General features: G+C 41.7%; 1 protein-coding gene across 3 annotated transcripts in view; it reads right to left on the bottom strand.

Moving 5' to 3' along the window:
- Positions 1-22,580, bottom strand: part of PXN (paxillin) — a 1,651,517-nt gene that overhangs the window by 116,170 nt on the left and 1,512,767 nt on the right. For all 3 annotated transcript variants that reach the window (XM_044068586.1, XM_044068585.1, XM_044068584.1), the window contains exon 10: positions 4,586-4,734. In XM_044068586.1, the coding sequence (XP_043924521.1) occupies positions 4,586-4,734 (149 nt within the window). The remainder of the gene's footprint in view (positions 1-4,585; positions 4,735-22,580) is intronic.

The raw sequence follows: 22,580 nt of genomic DNA, 5'->3' as shown, positions 1-22,580 counted from the left end.
AAACAACACTGCATTGATGGGCCATAACATCCCTGGATGTTTTAATAAATAGCATGAAACATGACATCTCTGGTCCACTTGAATCACTTTTCAACTGGAGCATTCAGTCAGCTTTTGTGCCCAAGGAATAGAAGATGCCTACAGTCATCCCCCTGCACAAAGGAGGTCCAACCACTGATCCGGGTAACTACAGGTCCATAGGTTTTATCACCCTCATATGTAAGACCATGGAAGGAATCATCACGGACATGGTAAATGAGAACATGGGTAACCTGCAAATGCTGGACCCATCACAGTTCTGCTTTGTTGAAGGTAATGCCCATTAAATCTGGTGGATTTTTTGAGTGGATGAAGATAACACTGTGCACACAGCTTACCTTGACCTGGCCAAGGCTTTTGATACAATACCCCAACTCAGATATTATAGACAGGCTCACTAATTTAGGTACAAACCCCTGTGTCACCCTCTGGATAGCCAACTGGCTAACTGATAGGACCTAGGAGGTCAAATAGGTGAGGCCACCTGCACCAAGAGGCCAGCTACTAGCGGAGTTCCCCAGGGCTCAGTTACTGGGCCCACTCCTTTTTGGCATCCATTTCTCTGAAGTAGAAGCAAATGCTGAAGGTTTATGGATGACTACGTTTGCAGATAATGGCAAGCTGGGGGTTATCCAATGCTCTCCTGCAGACACTAGCATTCTTCAAGAAGGTCTATCTCTGAATTATAGATGGTGCCAAAGCTATGGTCTTAAACTCAGTGCTAAGAAATGCATAATGGTACTCTTTGGGAAGTCGACCATCCCAACTAATTACCATGTTGATAATACAACCCTAAGAGTCAACCCAATGGACATGGATCTGGGTATGCACATAGACAGATGTTCTCCGTGTTTCACTGTTGCAGTCATCACATTTGGGTTATCTGCCTGCAGGTAGCCCAAAGCCAGCCAACTTTGTTGTGAAACCTTGTTTAATCTGTCAGAAGTAGGCTTATTATTTAATTAACAGCCAAGATATATTAGTAATGAAATATCTAGATCAAAAAGTTTTTTGAGATTGATCCTTCCCAACGCATTACAATTATCCAAAGCCACCTTAAGGATAACAGACTCTTGTCAAATTGTTATCACTAAATTATTGAAAACACCTTGACATTAGAGATTGTCCCCGTTTCTCAAGTTCCAGCATTCTGTCACCTTCTTTTATTGTCCCTCTCAACTCCTCAGATGCTTCAGCTCTGCTGTTAATTGCTTGGTGGTGTTTAAAGAAAACAGTCCCAAATATCTGAAGGTCTTGCAAAGCCTGTGTCTACCTCCACCAATCCTTGCTGGGTTCTCCACTCGAGTTTCCGTGTTAGAAAAAAAAAAAATGCAACTTACTCCGTGGGTGCTGTTGCTGCAATCAATCAAGAAACTAGAATTTACTTCCCTGGCTGCTGCAGCCAATTAGGTCTCTTGCTTCACTGAAGCGGACCTGACTGAGTGCAGCATACAGGCAAGTTAAAAACCTGAATAGCATGGTGAAGTTACACAGCCATGTGAATGTCCAGAAGGCGCCAAACAAGGAGCAGAGGAGAAAGAGAAACCCACAGCTGCTTCATGTGGGGGCAATCATATGCAGGGAGATAATCGGGCTCCCCACAGCTGCGGGTTCGGCGGGTACCTAATGCCGGCTATGACTAGAATATATAGCTGTCTAATCATATCTAATATGTATTAGTGTGTATAAAAACTAAGTTATTTATAGCTCAGAAAAATTATTTAGAAAAATTTCAGAAAAAAATATTTTATTTACAGCTCAGAAAAATGTCAGTGCTTTACAGCTACAAAAAAAAAAAAAAAAAAAAGTCATGACAGTTTTCATGTTTACAGCTCCAAAAACATGTTTATTCAATGAAAACCAATAGAAAAAGCACACAAAAATAGTGGATGACGTAAACCAGTAATATATAAAAGTGTGCAGGTGTGTGCATGAGCATGCACCAGTATGCTAAATGTGGGAATTATACCAATACTTCATGGTAATAGTGGTGTGGAACAAAATGTGTGCTTTGAATGTTGTGAATTACTCATTTAGCATACAGGTGCATGCTCAAGCACATACACCTACACACTTTTATACATTACTGGTTTACTTCATGCAGTACTTTTGTGTGTTTTTTCTACTTATTTCCACTGAATAAACATGTTTTGGGGATGTAAACATGAAAACTGTCATGACAGTTTTTAACTGCAAAGCAGTGACTTTTTTCTGAGCTGTAAATAAAATACTTTTTTTCTGAACTATAACTTGAGGTTTTTCTACATATTAGATATGATTAAACAGATGTATACTTATAGTGTTCTAGTTAGATAATGTTTATGGTTAGATAGCTGTGTTTTTTTCTTGTATCAATCTAGTTAACTCAACTTACGTATATGATTTAGTTCTTGTCACATAATTAATGAAGGCTTTATTGGATTAGCTAGCCAAAAGCGATTTTAGTTAAAAGTCAGTCTTTTATGTATATGTTATGCTTTTCTTAATACCTGAATTGGGAATATGGGTTGCAAATAGATAGGTAGTGTTTTCCTTAACTAGGATTAAGTTTGATCTAATCAGTAGTAGTATGTGAGGGGTGGGTACTTGCTGTTCTAAAATGCACTTTTTAAGGCCCTGTTTACATTGCTTGCCTTGAATAGGCTGGCTTAAAATTAAACAATATATATATTTTCCATAACTACTTTAAGTGAAAATTTTACATATTTATTATACTTTAAATAAACACATTAAAAAACTGTGGATGTATTTGGCACTGCAGCTGGAGTAACTGATGAACGCCATGTTAAACTACATCTTTACTTCAATTAAACCAGAGTTATTTGCTATATTTTGAAAGATTTGTTTCTATCAGTGAACAGACCATGTTCACCTGGATATCACATTGTAACCAACTGTGACAATCACCTCTTCTTCATCTCCATTCAGGGGCAGATAATTTTAAACCAGCTACAGCCACAATCAAGAATCAGTCAAGAAGCACCGTGAGCAGCTTATTTAAAACTCCCCACCCCAACTTCAACACAGGACACCATACCTCTCAACTTCTCTGCTTGTGAATTCTGGACAAGTCAAAAATAATGGGGGGAAGAAAGGCTCAAAATCAGGGGTAAATTTTAAATATTACTCTAGCTCACTTAAAAAAGTTAAATTAAAAACCCACTTTTTGCATTAAAATGCATTTGCTGAACAGTAATTATTCAACTCAAATGTGTAGCATTATTAACTGACTGCACCCTCTGCGATCTATCAGAAATCAAACAATTTATGAGAAACAGGAAAACTATGACACAAAATCACTGTCATTCTGCAAAATTATGGACAGTTAGGAAGTATGCAGGCCACAGAACTGCAATTAGATATGGTAGTCAACATCATAGTATGACTGCTGTACAGAACATTATTAGCTGTAATATACAATGCACTAGCCTTTAGGAAAAGAACACTAACTAGCCACTCTACACCACCTAGATCCTTTACAAGGCTTTTACAATACATAAGTGTAATTAGATATGGTTGCACATTACCCTGTGTTACAAAAACAGACATTTATTGACTGATGGGTTTCTTGCTCACCTTTAAATTTGGAATTAGAAATTTGACAGTAATCAGCTGTGACACTTAATCCCCTAAAGTACTAAAAAGGTAAGGCACTATCACTACACCATTTTTATGTTCAAATAGGGTTGGAAACTGTGATGAGATGCAATACATGGTTTTCTGTCCCAGCCAGTAAATGTGCAATGTAACCAGATTAGATATTTCTAACTCTATACTGGTGGTATTACACGACAACCACTTGCAATACCCACCTCATTGGTTTTACAGATAAAGCACTGCAACTGGGTGTCATATCCCTGTCTACCAGTACCAGTGGCGGCACAAAATAAACAGCTGTTAAAACACCCCTTCACTACAAGTAACCAGCTGTGGATATGCACACCCTCAGTATTATGACAATGCAGTGCAACTATCTGGGATACTCACCCCCTCAGTACTATAACGATGTAATGCAATAACACTTTAGTGTAAGGAAAGCAACAGTACACTGGTAACCAGCTGTGCTATCCCCCTCATAACAGTAAAAATGCACTACAACAAGCTACAAAAACTCTGTACTGTATTGAATGGGACCTTTCTTGGGTGACAATGACAGTGCAGGGTAGCTGGATTGAATACTTATCCACAGATGGATATTAGCAATAGAAACAGTAAGTGGGTATGATACTTATCCCACCCTGGGTACCAAAGACAAGATACACTCAGTGCCTGAAAGGCACACATTTCCTGGGAACTAGCCAAAGTACAATGTGATCAGGAGTATTAACCATGCCCTCCTTGGAACCAGACACAGTATCCCATAGGTGGCTCTGATACTGACCCCTTCCATAATTAGATAGACACTGCAATAACTATGGCCACGATACTTACTTCTGTATGAGTAACAGTATAAAACACTACTCCTCTCTCCCATAAACACCAGTGATGGTGTACTGCATTCAGCTGTGATACATCTAGGTGCACTGTAAGGAGTTATGATACGTACCCTGCACACAAAGCACTCTGGGTGCCACAGTGTGTTTAAAGCAGAGATGTAATTTTCCAGGATGGCACGTGCACACCCACCACACTTTGGGGCAAACATGTCGAAATAATCCTTACGGCAGTAAGCTTTTCCATCTTTTTCATGGAATCCTGTCAAACAACAAAACAATTGCAATGTAAAGCATCCACTGAACAAGTACCATCAACATTGCTTTATCACAACTGAAAAAACAAGCCTTTAAGTTACCAGCATAGTAAATACTCAAAACCAGCACTCACATTTGAAATTATAGGTCCCACACCTTCTCAAAAGCTAGTAACAGTTTGACGAAAATAAAATGCCCTAGTTTATTTTTGATTTTTTATTTTAAATGAAAAAGCAGGAAAGTTACTGTTCTAAAAACAAAAAACACAATCTACCACACCTGACAGGCCACCTTGGGGGTGGGGTGGGGGTTAACTTGATAACATTATGGCTGTTCTTAAGTGCTATCATTTAAAAAGACGTACTATGATAATTGCAATATAAAAAATACTGTCTGGTCCATTAAGTCTGCCCATCCTCCTTCCTAACTACTAAGCAGCGACTGCTTGCACCCTTTTCAAAAATTCAACTACATTATATTAGTCCCTCATACAGCTGAACACAGCTACTACTTTTTGTAACGAATAACCTCTGGAAGGCTGCTCATGCATCTACAGCTCATCTGGTTCATAGATTCATAGGATGATACTAGGCTATTGGCCCGGAGGCCCTTATAAGCCTAGCCAAGAATTCTGCCCAAGTTCCCTCAACGTTAGCACTTGTTTACCCTGTCCAGCAGGGACACAGGTGGGATCCCAGGAGTATATTTTCTCTTTCCCATCCACTCATCCAGGTTCCTCTTAAAGAGGGCTAGAGAGGTACTCTGCTTGACATGGAGAGGGAGTCTATTGCACAGACGGGGGAGTCTTTGGGACACAAATCTATCCCGCCAACAAGTTCTATTAATGTCACAAACCAGGTTAAGGCCTTGCGTGCAGGTTGTGTGAGTGGAGCTTGTCTCATGGATATGCAGCAACTCCATCAAGGCTGGGTCTGAAATGGCCTTATATGCCAGATAAATGTCACCTCTGAGCAGTCTGTACGAGAGTGAGTAGGAGGACAGGGCTTTTAGCCGATATGTATAGGATAGGTGTTTGAGACCATGGATTTTCCCAGTCAGGAACCTCTGTGGTCTCTCCAACTGCTCCATGTGTTTGGCAAGGTACATGCCGAAAGGGGCATTGTACTCGATAATCAGTCTGATAAGGGAGGAGTACAGGGATGTTATGACGTCCTTGTCCCTGGATGAAATATCTTTATTTATGAGGTGGGCCATGTAGAAAGCCTTCCGTACAACGGAGGCAAAGTGGTGGTCAAAAGTCAGTTTGTTGTCAACCTGGGTGCCCAAGTCCCTCATGACTGACTGAATGCTTAGCACATTGTTATTAAAGTGATAATTAGTGGGGGTGACATTTTCCCCAAAGGAGATAATGATGCATTTCTTGGCATTCAGTTTGAGGCTGTGCTTTTGGCACCAGTCATTAGCTTGGGTAAGGCCCTCTTGGAGGATGTTCACATCACTAGGGGAATTTAAGACAGCGCCCAGCTTGCAGTCATCTGCAAACCTTGTCAGCCACAGACCACTTGTTTTGGCTTGCACCTCAGAAAAGTATATCCCAAACAGTAGAGGCCCCAAGACCGATCCTTGGGATACACTGTTCATTACGGGTCTACTACTAGAGGTGGCTTCCCCTACTTTGACTGAGTGGGTTCTATCAGTCAGCCAGTTAGCTACCCATCTAGTAACATATGGGTTGATGCCTAGCTGGGATAATTTATCTATTATGCCCAAGTGGGGAATAGTGTCAAAGGCATTGGCTAGGTCAAGGTAGGCGGTGTGCACCGTCTTCCCTCGTCCATGGCTTTGGTGACTGTTTCAAAGAAGTCAACCAAATTTAACAGGCATGATCTTTCTTTGACAAAACCAATTTGTGTGGGGTCAAGCTTTTGGAGTTTGCCAATGTCCTTGTACATAAGGCCCATGATAATGCGTTCCATGGCCTTGCAGATCAGGCTGGTTAGGCTGATGGGCCTATAATTGCCTGGGTCAGTGGACACTCCACCTTTGTGCATAGAGCGATGACAGTGGGTGTCCTCCACTCAGCTGGGATGAAGCCGGTGCTCAGGCTTTGGTTGAATAGGGTGTCTAATGGAGCTGAGAGCTCATGCCTGAGTTCATGTATGATACAGCCAAGGATGTTATGTCCCATGGAGGCTGTATTTTTTGCCTTTGAGAGGGCAATAAGGACCTGCACCCTGGTGATGAGGGGAGGGGGGCAGGTGCTGAGGATGTCCTGGTTTACTGATGGGGGGAACAGAGAGGTGAAGCTTTCATTGAACATGTCTGCCAGCAGGTCGGCTATATCTATGGCGTTTATGTATGTGGTGTTATTGACCACCAGTTCAGAGCAGATTTAGGTGTTGCCTTTGAGATTGTGGACATATGTGAAAAAGGCCTTGTGATTGTCCTTGGTGGATGTGGCCAATTTGGACTCAATGTTAGCCTTAGAGGATTTTACCAGTGACCTTATTTCCTTGTTTAAAGGAGAGATTGCTTCTAACTTGGCACCTGCTCCTTCTTGGCCCCGGACAGCAATTTATTCCTTCTATTACAGAGTTTGTTTATTCCTGCTTTCCACCAGACAGGTTTACTCTTCCTTGAGGAAGATAATTTCGTCCTGTCTGGTATTGCTGAGTCCATAAAGCTATGTAGGTGCTTATATAGTTTTCTGGTGTAGGCTTGGACACTAGTGCTAGTTCCAACTGAAGGGAGAGTGGCTGTGAAGTTGCTTATACCTGCTCTGAGAAGATTACAGTCAGCTTTGGAAAAGTTTTTCCATTTGACCCTGACGGGGGTGGGGGGGCATCGGGGGAGATGGTGACTTCAAAAGTGATCGCTTTATGGTCGGATCTTACCAAGGAGGATGACACTGTATGAGTGGTAGAGTGGCTACCCATGTTGGTTAGGACCAGGTCCAGGATATTTTCACCTCTCGCAGAGGTGTGGACTAGCTGATCCAATGCACTGGCATTGACAGAGTCAAGGAATCTCTGGGCATTCATGTTTGGGCTAGAATAGGTCTTCCACTCTATGGTTGGGTAGTTAAAGTCACTCAGAATCAGGGTAGAGTGTTGAATCTTGATGGATTCAAGTAAGCCCAGATAGGTGGAGTGGGTGTCCTGAGTCTTTTGGGGGTCTGTAGCTAGCTATGATTTGAATAGGTGTTTTGTCAACAGTTAACTGCACTTGGAGTGTCTCCTGTGTGACATACCGTATGACCAGCCTGGAGGTGTGCATATCTTTGATAAATATTGAAACTCCACCTCCTTTGGCGCTGCATGAACAACTACTTCCTCACATCATTTATGAGCCATCTTCTCCACTGAAACATCTCCTTCTCTTTGTGAATAGTGTCACGTCCTCTGAAAATAGATGAATTTTTGTCCTGCCCCTTTTTTCTCTCCCCTTCTTTCTCCTATTTCCTTCTCCTAAGGTACATGTATTAAATACATTCTGTCAATGTCTTAGCAAAGTTAGGGTCTTCAAAGCTGTGCAAGTCCCACATGCACAAATCCCTACATTATTTCAAAGTCAGACAAAGCTCTTCTTAACACACTTAAAATACCTACAATATGCCTCCAGACTTTTATAACTGTAAAGCAAGATTTTTTACCAACAAACAAAGCTACTCTATTAAAATGGGTAGGAACATTGCTGCACTATATGTTTTCAAAGTTTTACTTATTAATGAAGCCAATCAGTAATGCATAAACAAGAGTGCTGAAGTCAATCAGTTGAGAGTCACTGACCTTTCCTGGAGGGGAATTCAGTGTTCACAGCAGTGGTTCAGGATAAAACACTACAAAGTACAGAGAAATCTGACGGAAGAATGAACGCCAGAAGGAATCTGGACATCTCTTCTAACCAAGGAAAACCAATGGCAAACAAGCTCAGAAAAACTTGCCAAGAAAGACGGTGTCCCTGCTACACAGGACTATGCTTGCTTAACAATACTTCAAGTTGTTTTGTCATTCTATGCAATTACCTGGGAAGAACCTGCATTTTACCTGACTGTATGTAATAAACCCACATTCTTTTATGGAGTGGTAGTTTCTGACGTGTATTATCTTGCATTACATATAACCCATAAACAAATGCACACACTGTTCAGTATCCACTTTGTCCTATTCACTGTGTACGCATATTGTACACAAAGTGTATATAAGCATGTATTTAAAATGGTGAAAAGGTCATGCAAACAAACTATTCAGTAAAAGCTCCAAGACCAACCCATGCAAGCTAAAGTCTTCACTGTGTAATACCTTAAACATCCTGTAATAGAGGCCCACGGGATAAACGTAAATGACCTTTTAAGGACATACCAATGTTTCAGCTACATTACTTTTGAATGCCCGTGACATTTCCATTTTTACTTTTTAAGTCTTTGCTTGATGCACTCAGGTTAGTAAAGTCAAACCCACTAGCTGCAGAAACGTGTTTCATTCTCTAAGCTAGTCAGTACAACATAAGTGGATTGTTTTGCTATACTTTGAAAACACAGAGATTAAGACTAATCCATAATCATTAAACTGAACACAAATATCCCAAATAACATCCAAACCAAAGGGTAAAAAGGTTACACAGATAAGCAATTCACTTGTGCTGTACTGATGAGCTCAGACAAAGGCTGAAACATGGCAAGTCTTCAGCTAGTGGAGTTTGGCTTTACTGGCCTGAATGCTCCAGTAAAGAATAAAAATGTCATGGACATCCCAAAGCCATGTAGCTGAAACACTGATATAGGGTTAAGGGGTCATTTGTATATGCCCCACGGGTGTCTCAACTAAAGAAGGTTTGAGGTATTACATAGTGAAGACTCTAGCTTAGCCAGGACTTTCTCAGACTTTATATATACGTGTATACAGAAAAACACAAAAGCTTGTTTGTGTTTGATGAGTGCCAACACATTAATTTGTGCACTACTCATCTTGCTGACTCACATTTTAATGAGACAACTTACAAAGAGATAAAGTCCTCCTGAAATCTGCAACATTTCCTTGTATTTCTTTTTTTTTCAAATATTTCTTTATTCAGTTTTTCAAATAGAAATAGTAAAATAAACTTCCATTATACACATCATTTCAAATGGAAAAACATGCATTTACAATATATGCAAAAAATAACAAAAAACAATCTATATACATTATGTACAAAGAAGTCACACTAACAGACAACTTATTAGAAAGCCAATCTTAATATCTCTTAAGTGAAAATAAAAGACATTTTTACTGCCACCATAGTTAATGAAGCAGGTCTGCAGTACATGACAGGATACTCCCAGTTTCTATCAATTCCCAATCTATACAAAAGCCCTTTGTTTGTGCCAATAAATATACCGTACAAGGCAACTCAAAGTACAAAGTCTGTGCATATGTAAATGATCCACATCTCACTGCAAATGACAGGGATGTTAGCTTGATAACAAAAGAAAGAATGAAAAACCAGTACAAAACTAGGACTTTCTTTTATTTGGACATACACAAATAAAAACCAACTGATTAAGCGCTTTCATCCTGTGCTCATAGGACTTCATCAGAATCAAATTTCATAATGTGCCAATCAATCTTTTATACTTAAGAAGTTAATTACATAAAGTGATTCATGTTAAAGATACAAGCACAATAATGAAATCATTCCAAAAAATATACTTAATACACACTACAAAACTTTACCCTAAAGGTGTTATCAACTACTAACCAAAATAAATTAAATAATAACTTATACAGGCAAAAATCTTCCAATATTATCAAAAAACATTAAATAAAAATAAAAAATACATAAAACCAAGTGCCTATGTTAGTGCTCTAATATTAAGAATAGATTGTAAAGAAATAACCTCATTTAGCCCCGGGAACTTGGAAGCATGCAATTTAAGTTGCCATTTAAATTCTTTTTCTTCTAATTTGTACTTGACAGTACCTCCTCTGGGATTTAATCTCACCTGATCAATTATAGCAAATTTATAATTATTAAAACTAGCACAAGTCATGGAATGGTTATACAAATGTTAGCTTGCCAGTGCCATATGAATCACTGACCATGCTACAAAAGACAGTATCAAATAAATGAGGTGTTGCCTCTGAGTGGTACTACAAACACCTTGTGGGGTGTTATAAATCTTGTGGTTCTTCCACTTAACCCACCACATGAAGTGTGCGAACACTGAAGTAAATGCACATCTGCTCAACTTGTTTATAAAAACAGACAACCTTGGTAACATTACTGCCAAGATGGCTAAACACTTCAAAGGCTCAAACACTGCCCCCCCCCCCCCCCGGCCAAACACAGCAAACATCATGGGAGTCTTTTGCAGTTTAAGATACTAAGAAGTTTCACTCTTTAGTCCTGCGTTTATAATTCCCTTAAACTTCCCTTACAAACTGTGTGGCACTTAACCAGTCACTTCACCAGAAATTGTTCATAAATCACTCTTGGAAAGTGACCTTCAGTTCCACTGGGCTTATCCAATTAACCCAAACAAGTTCTGGGCTTGGTTCTCTCAAATTCCCCTCGCCTACTGTACAACACTGAGTAAATCACTTGGAAAGTTTCAGCCAGTAGTCCTGGGCATAATTTCTTTAAATTCCCCTTGCAAACAGTGCGATAACTAAACAAGCCATTTAATCAGACAGTGTTCATGGATCTCTCCTAAAAAGGGACCCTTGTGTCCAGCAGGCTTATCCAGTTAAAGAAACAAATACACATCCCAATTTCTCTCTCTGCTGGCAGTCTACACTCCGCCTACAAATGAAATGATTCCAAGAAGTCATTTCATCTAGTTCAACCTTCACGTATAACATACAGCTGAAGAACTACATTATGCTCAACTGTATCAGACAGCACTGACACCACAGAACAGTGATTCTTGTCCCACAGCTCTGAATTTACACCATCTGACTGTATATTACAGCACTGATGCCACACAGTCATGATTCTATCTCACAGACAATTCTACAGTATGTAACTTAACACTATAGCTCTGACCTCACTCAACTATCACTCTATTCCACAGCTGATTCTATGCTACTTACTTTGCATAGCCTCCCACATGACCATGATTCTTTGCTACAGCTAGATGATTCTGTACTACATGACTATACACATCACAATTCTGACCTTAGATGACCATGATTTTGTCCCACAGCTAATTCTATATTACCTGACTGTACACCACAGCTCTGACCCCCAAAACAACCATGATTCTAGCCCACATCTGATTTGGTACTACTAAATCATACAGTACAGCTCTGATCGCAGAAGACCACAGTTCTGTTCCCCAGCTGATTCTATACTACCTGAATGTACACCACAGCTCTGGGATTCTAATCCATAGCTTATTCGATACTACCCAACTATACACCCCAGCTCTGACCTCAAAAACAACCTCAATAAACTTTCTCAAACCTCTGATCAGTATTATCACTGATTCAAACCTACAGCTCTGACCCCTCATGTCACCTGACTGTACTCCTCCAGACTATAACCCACAGCTTTAACTCTGCCATATTCCTGATGGTACCTGGCCGCTCTAACCCCAAACAGAAGGACTAATTTTAAATTAACTGAGTGTAACCCACGACTCTTGCCCCACACTACCCTTGGTTGCAGCCTACAGTACCACAAGTTCCAACCTCCACTGTAAACTTCTAGCTCTCATCTTGCATTAATCCAGACTTAACCCCATAGCTCTAACTCTATACTATCCCAGACTGGACCCCACAGTTGTGCCGCTACATTATAACTGACTGCACCCCACAGTTTTAACTCTATAATACACCCCTGACTATCTCACAGCTGCAACGCTACCATATTCCTGATGTGACCACCACACTTCAAACCCTTCATTACACTGCAAACTGAAGGTTTAACTTTCCATTCAGCTTGACTTTATCCCGTAGCACTGATTCAGTACTATACATTTCTGTACCCACAGCTCTAAATCCACACTGTTCCCTACTTCACCACACCGCTCTGACCCTATACTACCCTAACAGTAACCCACCCAAGTGTAGCCCATAGATCTAGCCTTACATCAATACTACTTGCACCCCAAAACTCTAATCCAACATTATTCTAGACTGTATCCTACTGATGTCACCTGCCTCAATGCTGACAGTATCCTACAGTTCTGACCCTACACCATCACTGACTGCAAACTACAGCCCTGATCTTCCATTAACCTGCAATGGATGGCTCTGTACCTTCACCATCCCTGATTATACCTCAGAGTGCTGATAATTTATTGCACCCTACTGTACATCACATGCCATCAGTTACACACTATTCCTACCTGTAGAGATAGAGGTGTAATCTTACACTACCCTTGAATGTGCCCCACAGCCCTAAACTTAAAATACACCTGACAGCATTTTGGAACTCTGACCATACACTATTAATATACCCCACCAAACCTTATCCTCCAACACCCCTAAATGTATCTAGCAGCTCTTGCACTATCCCTGACTGTATCCAACAGCTCTGACCTCACACTACCTAACTATACTCACAGCTCTGGCCCAAGTCTTTTGACTGTAGTCCACAGTTCTATCCTTAACTATCCATGAAAGTACCCCCATATATCTGGCCTTAATCTGCACCTGACTGTACCTCATAACTTTATCCCTAGACCATTTGAGTACATCCCACAGTTCTGACCATGTACTAGCTCTGACTTTAACCCTAGAGGTCTGGGACTACCTTACATCTGAATGTATCTTGCATCTTTACCACTACACTATCCCTGACTGTACCTCACAGCTCTGCTCCTATAACATGCCTGTATTCCACAGCTCTGACCCTATACTAGCCTAAGCTATACCCCCCACTGGTATTATCTTAACAGTACTCTTTACTGTAATCCATACTGCTACCCTTACATAAATCCAGACTGTAACTTGCACCTCTGATCTTACACTTTCAATAAATGTATCCCACAGTTCAAGCCCTATAACTGCCCAAAATAACTACATCCCAAAGCAGTCAACTCAAATTTAAACTACCCCGACTTCAAGCTACATAACTCTAATGACACACAACAAATCAATGTACACCACAGCTCTAACCTTTCAAACACACTGGCTGTATACAGCTATGACCCTACTGTCGCCTAAATGTTCCCCACAGCCCACCTTATAGTATTCATGACTGCACCTCACAGCTCTGATTTTAAACTGAGCATACCACTCGACCTATTAGCGCAGGAAATTTGGACAAAGCCAAAAATAACAGGGGGCAAAGACACAAAAATAAGGACAGATTTTAAATATTGCTCTTACAGAGTACCTAGAACAACAAGATGTATTAGCATGCATTTTCTGAAGGATATAAAGTCTGAAACTCAAATATAGGTCATTACGTAGTGACGTCAATCCTCATGGATTTGCCGGAAAAACACAAATTTTATGACGAACAGGTCAAAACTATGAGGTAGAAATCTGGGCATTCTCTGAAAATCTGGACAGTCGAGAGGTATGCTCCACAACTGTGTATCTACACTTAATCCTACACTATACCGGACTGTAATTCACACCAACCAGACACCACAGCTCTGACCCTACACAGTCTCCCTAACTGAAGCCCACAGCTCTGACCCTAGACTGTTCCTGATTGTACCAAAAGCTATAACCCTATAACACATCTCAATGTCACAGTTCTAATAGTAAAGTTGTGTCAAATCCTACTTAACTGTACTAGTAGATGTTCGAATCACACACTGCCTCAGTGGCATATGGATTCTGTGCCTGCACAAACACCTACATTTGCAACGTTCCAGAGCTCAGAATCCCCTCCACTGACTCTCTGACAGGGGACTGCTAAGCCCCTCTTATCAGAGGAATCCTAACCTCTGTCACAAAAAGTCAGTTATTCAGGTTTTCATTGCTAAGTAGCATGAACCACAAAGGACCAGAAGCAAGAACTGCCTGAAACCAACAGCCATAAAACACCAACACAAATACCCAAAGCCAACCAGCAACACAACAATTTTGGACAACAACAAACTATATATAAAATAAGGGGGATGGTGGGTAGGTGCTGCCACCAAGGCAGTGTGAAATTCTGTTACACGTAAGTAGGATTTACTCAGTGGTACTGTTCATCATTCACACTGCCACAGTGGCATATGGGTACATTTTTCAAAGCTTACCCTACCTGGCAGGGGGAAGAATAATGATTCAGGAGCCTGTGGGGGATGGCACTCACAAAGCCTGCTCTGGAACTTGAGGAAGAATCCAGTTTGTAGTGCTTTGCAAAGATGTAAACAGAGGACTAAGTTGCTGTTTCTTGAATGCTTCTAGAGTCCGCTCCTTTCCAATCTGCAGTAGAAGAGGATAAGGCTCTGGTTAAATGTGCCTCAACCATGCCTGGAATAGATTTACCATGGTGGGAGTAACAAAAAACAAAATAGCAGCATAGGACCACCAATGAGCAACTGTTTGTTTTGAGACAGATTGATCCTTCTTAGCCCCAGAATAAGAAATAAAGCTGTTCAACTTTCCTGAATGGCTTAGATCAGTCAAGGCAGTACTTCAGCTGCCTATGTACATTCAAGGTATGCAGAATATTCTCTTCATTGTTTTTAGGTTCTTGAAAGAAAACTGGAAGACTGAGGACTTGATTCAGTATCAATTCAAAAAATACTTTTGCTGGGAAAGAGAGATTAGCATGTAAAACAACCCTGTCCTTATGGAAAGTCAGATAAGTTTGGGCCACCACAACAACTTGCAGCTCAAAGACTTGCCTTGCAGATGTCAGAGTAAAAAAAAACAAAACAGCTTTCCAAGTGATGAACCATAAATCAACCTGAAAGGCAGATTAAAAAAATGTCAGTTTTGTCAAGAAGAAAGTGGAGATCCCAAGGATCTCCCAATTCCACAACCTCAAAGGCAGTACATAACTGTGTGCAGAGCTCGTTGCAAATGAAGCCACCTACACTGAGCCAGAAGTTGCAGCAAACCTTCTGGCTGAGATTCAGCTTAACCCCCCTTTCCCCCTTAACCTCCCTCAGGAAATATCAAATACATCTCCCCCCTACTATCACTACAGAACAGGTCCTTAATGCTCTAAGACCAAGAACACTACCAACAATGGACACAGACAATATCCCAGGATGCACTCTAAATAGCATGAAACATGACCAAGCAGGGCCTCTGGTATTACTATTTAACTGCAGCCTCCAAACAGGTTTCGTGCCTCATGAATGGAGAAAAGCAACAGTCACCCCTCTGCACAAAGATGGGCCATCTAAACACTCCGGAAACTACAGACCCACAAGTCTCACTAGTCTTATATGTACAGCCATGGAAAGAATTATCATGGAGATGATCAACAGAGATACAGTAAACTTCCAGACACTGGACCCAACCCAGTTTGGTTTCATCAAAGGCACATCATGCCTATTCAACATGGTGGACTTCTTTGAGGTCGTCACCAAAGCAATGGATGAGTGAAAATCATTCACACTGCCTACCTTGACCTGGCCAAGGCTTTGATACAATACTCCACTCAGGCAATTGTTGACAAACTCAAGAGGTTAGGTACAAACCCGTTATGTCACCCGGTAGATAGCCAACTGGCTCACAAACAGGACCCAGAAAGTTAGAATTGGGGAGTCCACCTCTACAAAGAGGCCAGTCGCAAGTGGAGTCCCCACAGGTATCAGTCCTTGGATGGCTCCTTTTTTACATTTACTTCTCAGAAGTCGAGGCCAATGTCAGTGGTCTCTGGCTGACTAAATTTGCTGATGATTGCAAATTAGGAGCTGTCAATAAATCTCACAGTAATGCAAATGCTCTCCAGGGGGGGCTGACACAGAAACAACTGGTGTCAGAGCCATGGACTAAAACTAAATGCCAAGAAATGCATAACAGTATAATTTGGGAAGTCATTCATTCCTGGTAACTATTATACTATACTGATAACACACCCTTAAGAGTTGACTCAGTAGTCAGGGACTTAAGGACACGCATAGACAGTAATCTAGCCTTTGACAGTCATGTGTCTACAGTGATGAAGAAATCATTCTATGTTGAGCAATTTATAAAGAAAGGTACAGCAACCAAGTCCAAGGAAGCCATTGTTTCACTGTATCCGCCCATTCATCAGACCTATCATTAGTAGGTACCTAACCAGGCTTATCCAACAATTGGAAGATCCACAGAGGTTCCTCACTAAAAGAATACAGAGCATAAGTACAATGTCCTATGCAGATCGCCTCAAGACCCTATCCCTGTATTCTGTCTCCTACAGGGTTTTGAGGGGAGATCTATGCCTGGCATACAGGGCATTGTCAGACCCCACTCTGATGGACCTCCTGCATATCCACAAAACAAACAGCACCAGAATTACCTGTTCTAAAGACTTAAACATTGCCTGTGATATAAATAGGACCTGATGGAGAGATAGGTATGTATCCCAGAGACTACTGTGTCTATGGGACAGGCTCCCCAACAATGTGAAGCAGAGTTCATACGTTCATAGGTTCATAGATTACTACTAGGCTAACCACCCCTTGCGGGCCATTTTAAGCCTAGCCAATTACCCCATGTGAGAATCAAACCCTGCACCCTGTGCCTGTAAGGCAAACACCTTAACCATTATACCAGCCTCCCTAACCTAATTAAAGTGCAACTTGGAGAATTGGTGGGAAACCAGAAATTCATCCCTAATTAGGCACCTATGTCTCTAATGGACACAGGTAACCTGTAAATGGTTCATCTCCCAGGCCCATGCTGACACTTATCAAGGGTAACAGAACTCGTCAGAGATTTGGGATGCATGGCTAGGCTTAAAAAGGCTCATGAGGTCATTAGCCTAGTAAACATCTATGAACAGGAATTAGCTTTCGAGGGGATCACAAGTGCAACACTCTCTTCATAAACTAACCTCAAAAAGAGATGAAAGGGGGGATACATGGGCAGACAAGCTGAGATGGCTGTAAGATACACCGCGACAGATGCATAAAGATAAGCCATTGTTGAGTAGTTCACAGAAATATTTCAAAACCAGAGGGGTAGACACCATACCTGGTCCACTGATATCGGTTAGACACCACCTAGAAAACTTCTTCTACTGGTAAACAGATTTTCTAGTTGCCCGTTTGCTTGCCTCCTTCAATACCTACTGCACATCCTCATGGAACACGTGTTTAAAAGGAATCAAGATAAAGCCATCAGTGCAAGGAAGCCAATTCCATTAAATGGAAGAATCAACTTTGCCTAGGCCAAAAGTGGATCACCATAATGATCTTTAGTAATTCTTTCGGAATCTTCAGAAGTACCTTGAGTATTCAGTGGAAATGCATCAAGGAACATTTCCTGTCCAAGGGAATGGAACACATCTGTCCTCCAAGCATTACTGCAAGGATGTGTCAAACAGAATTTTTCTAATTGTCTGTTTTGAAAGGAGGCAAACAGAACTATTTGAGATTTTAACTATATATGGACCAAATCCAGGCAGACATATGTGTTGAGTTTCCACTCATGAGGGTTCACCCAGGATCTGCTTAGTCCCGTCTGCCACTATCCTTTGCTTTAATGGAAAGTGAAGCCGGAAGCATCACAGAATGCTGTAAGGCTACCTGCCGGGCCATCACTGCCAAAAAGCAAGGAGGGTATGACCTTGTACCCTCTTGTATGGTCAGGTAACAAGACTGTGGTGTTGTCTGTGATCAGTAAAAATGGATATGGAGACCTGAAGTGGTGAAGAACTTTTAAGGTCCAAGTACCTGCTAACATTTGGGGTTGTGGTTGTGGTGGGTGGCCAAATGGTTAAGGTGTTTGCCTTATAAACACAAGGTGCAGGGTTTGAGTCTCACAAGGGATAACTGGCTAGGCTTAAAATGGCTTGCAAGGGCAGTTAGCTTAGTACTAATCTATGAACCTATTTCTTTGATGTTTATGTGCTTTGTAGCATCATAAGGACCCCATTTTCCTTGCACTTAAACATTTCCCTGTACACTGTTCCCCAAGCAAAATCTGATGAGCCCATCTGGACTGAATGAAGTAGGGTCTAGAGTGAGAAGGGTAGGTTTGTATTAAGAGACATCTGATTGGTTAAGGTGTTTGCCTTATAAACACAAGGTGCAGGGTTTGCATCTCACAAGGGATAATTGGCTAGGCTTAAAATGGCTCACAAGGGCAGTTAGCTTAGTACTAATCTATGAACCTATTTCTTTGATGTTTATGTGCTTTGTAGCATCATAAGGACCCCATTTTCCTTGCACTTAAACATTTCTCTGTACACTGTTCCCCAAGCAAAATCTGATGAGTCCATCTGGACTGAATGAAGTAGGGTCTAGAGGGAGAAGGGTAGGTTTGTATTAAGAGACATCTGATTCCTCCAACCACTCTAACTCTCATTTTGCAAAATTCAGTGCTGGTACCTGGAACTCTAAGGGATGTAAGCGCTGGGTACAGCAATTTTTTTTAAATACCATTGAAACTTTCTCATGTGGAGTCTGGCCTGTGGTGCACCAATGTCATGAGGCCCAGAATTTTGGGAAACTCTCTTGTGGAGGAAGCTTCTTGAATCAAGAAATCCCTGAAAATATGTTCTGAACAGCCATGTCTATGTCTTCTGGTACCAAGACCATATTTTCTTCTGTGTCCATCATACACCCCAGAAATACAATTCTAAAATTGTGAGGGTGTGAGACAAAACATTTCTAAGTTCAACCTGAAGTTGGGAGCAACTGTCAAATGTCTTTACATCTGAAGGATGCTTATCATCGTGAAACAGTGGTCCAAAAGAAGGGATAGGACCCTCTGCAAGGGTGAGTATTTTTAATTTGGGTACTTTTAGAAATGTATTCAAGTATGGCAAATGTAACGCTAGTCTCCACAATAGCTCCTTTTTGGGAACAAGGAGGGATTATGGTGTAAAATCTTTTCCCTTTTTGTTTTCTTGCATGCAACTTGTGAAGTAGTGCCAGAGAGATCAGACATGTCTGGTATGGAGGGTGGGTGGAGGGAATCCCTGAAGGGAGAAGAATTTTCTGTCCACTGACAAGAATATCCTCAATGAATTATATTCAGCACCCTCTTGTCTGGGACTATTTGTGGCCAGGCTGCTGGGTTAAGCTAAAGCTAAAAGAGGTGAAAGGGGAGAAGGGACAGGAGGAAGGGATGGGATGCCCAGAGTCTTAGCATAATCATTCTTTAAAGGGGGGGGGGGATCTCTTTTGAGAAAGGAACTCCTTTCATTTGGTTTGGAAGCATTACCCTCTTGCCATTTCCTCTTGGTACCATGACTCGTTAGTCTGGGGGTTTTTTTCTGCCCTTCGAAGTTGGATGCCTTGTTAAGGGAGAAAGTACAGTTTTGTACCTACCATAAATGTAGATGTCCGATAGGTATGCATCTGCAGTCATAACATATGGGTTGTCCTGCCTCAGGCAGCCCTTCGGTCGGCCAGATTCCAAAGTCTGGGTCTGGCCTCGGCTGATGTCGCACTTTCCCCAACGTCAGAGCGTCTGGGGTATAAAAGCATCAGCCGACGCCATTTTCCTCAGTGTTTCTTGCCCCAGATGCCAGGTGCCCTCTAGGAAGGCCAAATTTGGAGGAATGCAGTAAAATTCCAAACATTTTCCAAAAAATATATACATATATATATATATATATACAAACAAATACACCATAATAGATCCCCCAGCTAGCTAATGGAGGGGTAAGTACCCTAGGAATACCACAGAGGGGAAGGAGGGAGGGTAACCCTGACTGCAGATGCATACCTATCGGACATCTACATTTATGGTAGGTACAAAACTGTACTATGTCCTTCAAGGATGCATCTGCAGTCATAACATATGGGTAGAATACCATAGCCAATCTAGGGGAGGAGGTACTAAGAAAAGGATGGAGTAGTTAAGATCCCCTGCAGGACTGCTGTAGCAAAACCTGCTCTGGATCTGGAGTATAAAGGCAAATTGTAATGTTTGGCAAATGTATGCACGGAGCTCCATGTAGCAGCTTCTAAAATGTCCTTGGTAGCCACCCCACTCAGGAAGGCTGTAGTGGTGGCTGTGGCCCTTGTTGAATGAGGCCTGATGTTTGCAGGAACTGTCTTTCCATGGAAGGAGTAACAAAATCGAATGCAATTTCCTATCCACTTTGAAATTGTCTGTTTGGAAATTGCTTTTCCTTGTACCCCAACAGCATATGCTACAAGGAGTTGGTCAGTTTTTCTGAAACTTTTAGTTCTGTCCAAGTAGTAGTGTAGTTGTCTGTGTATATCCAGAGTGTGTAGAAGTTTTTCTCCTCTGCTTTGTGGATTTGGGAAGAAAGTAGGCAAGTGAATAGCTTGGTTCAGGGATACCCTAGATACCACCTTTGGCATAAAAGTAGGATTGGTTCTTAGTGAAACTCTGTCCTGATGGAAAATAAGAAATGGCTGTACTGCCATTAAAGCTTGTAACTCAGATACTCTTCTTGCTGAAGTTATGGCCAGAAGGAATGCAGTTTTCCAAGACAGAAACTGTAGATCTGCCGATGCTGCTGGTTCAAAGGGAGGAAGTGTTAGTTTCTCCAGCACAAAGTTGAGATCCCAAGTTGGTAAAGGGGGTTTTCTTGGAGGACTGATGTTTTTGATCCCTCTCAGAAATTGCCTGAGGAGAGGGTGCGAGAAGATAGGTGGATCCACATTGTACTCTGCTGAAATTGCTGAAGCATGAATCTTAATGGAAGAATAGGACAGGCCATTGTGGAACAATTCTGCTAAGTATTCCAGAATATGTGTCATACTCGCCACTGTCACATCTAAGCCTTTTGTTGTGCTCCAAATGAGAAATCTTTTCCATTTTGCTGAGTATGTCTTCCTTGTGGAAGGCCGTCGAGCTTCCATAATAATGTCCTTTACTCTCTGTGATAAGTTATTGTGAGGGGGATTTATGGAATTTTCCAGGCAGTTAGTTGCAATGTTTTCAAGTTGGGATGCATGATCTTGAAGTTGTTCTGCGTCAGAAGAAGAGGCCATATGGGGAGAGGCCATGGTTTCGCCTGTGACATGTTCCTCAGTAGTGGGTACCAGTGCTGCCTTGGCCAGTCTGGAGCTATCAGAATCACTCTTGGCTGTTCTGCCCTGATCTTCAGTAAAACCTTGGACATTAATGGGAGAGGTGGGAAGGCATATACTTTTAGATCTTTCCAGCTGAAAGAGAGGGAGTCCACCCTCCAAGCCTTTGGGTGATACGTCCTGGAGCAGAATGTCTTCAGTTGATGGTTGTGGGGGGAAGTGAACAGATCTATCTCCGGCTTTCCCCATGCTTTTGTTAAGAGTAGGAAGATATCTGGGTGCAGCATCCATTCGTGTGCATCCATGGTAGTTCTGCTTAAGCTGTCTGCCAGTACATTTTCTTTCCCTGGCACGAACTGGGACTGTAGTTGGATATTGAGTTTCAGGCACAGCTCCCATAGATTCATAGTCAGCCTGGATAGGGAGTAGGAATGTGTGCCTCCCTGCTTGTTTATGTACCACATGACTGTGGTGTTGTCTGTCCTTATTAACAGGTGACCTTGATGGAGGAAAGGTTTGAAGGCCTCGATTGCGTGCATCACTGCCAGCATTTCCTTTTGGTTTATGTGCATGCGCAGCTGTCCTTGAGACCATAGGCCTTGGATACATTTGCCCTCCATGTGTGCTCCCCATCCTCGGTCCGAAGCGTCTGTGGTGATGGTTTGCTTTGTTCTTGGTTTGTTGAAAGGCAACCCTCTGTTGGACTGGCAGGCATGAGCCCACCACAGGAATTCCTTTTGAAGGCAAGGAATAATTGGTATCAAAGCTTCTAAACTGTGACTGTGCTGAGACCATACACTCCTTAGGTACCATTGTAATTTTCTCATATGCAGCCTGGCCTGTGG

Source organism: Protopterus annectens, chromosome 4.part0 (assembly GCF_019279795.1).
Source record: "Protopterus annectens isolate FY-2018-M chromosome 4.part0, PAN1.0, whole genome shotgun sequence".
Classification (NCBI taxonomy): Eukaryota; Metazoa; Chordata; order Ceratodontiformes; family Protopteridae; genus Protopterus; species Protopterus annectens.
This window is presented reverse-complemented; position numbering and strand designations above follow the sequence as displayed.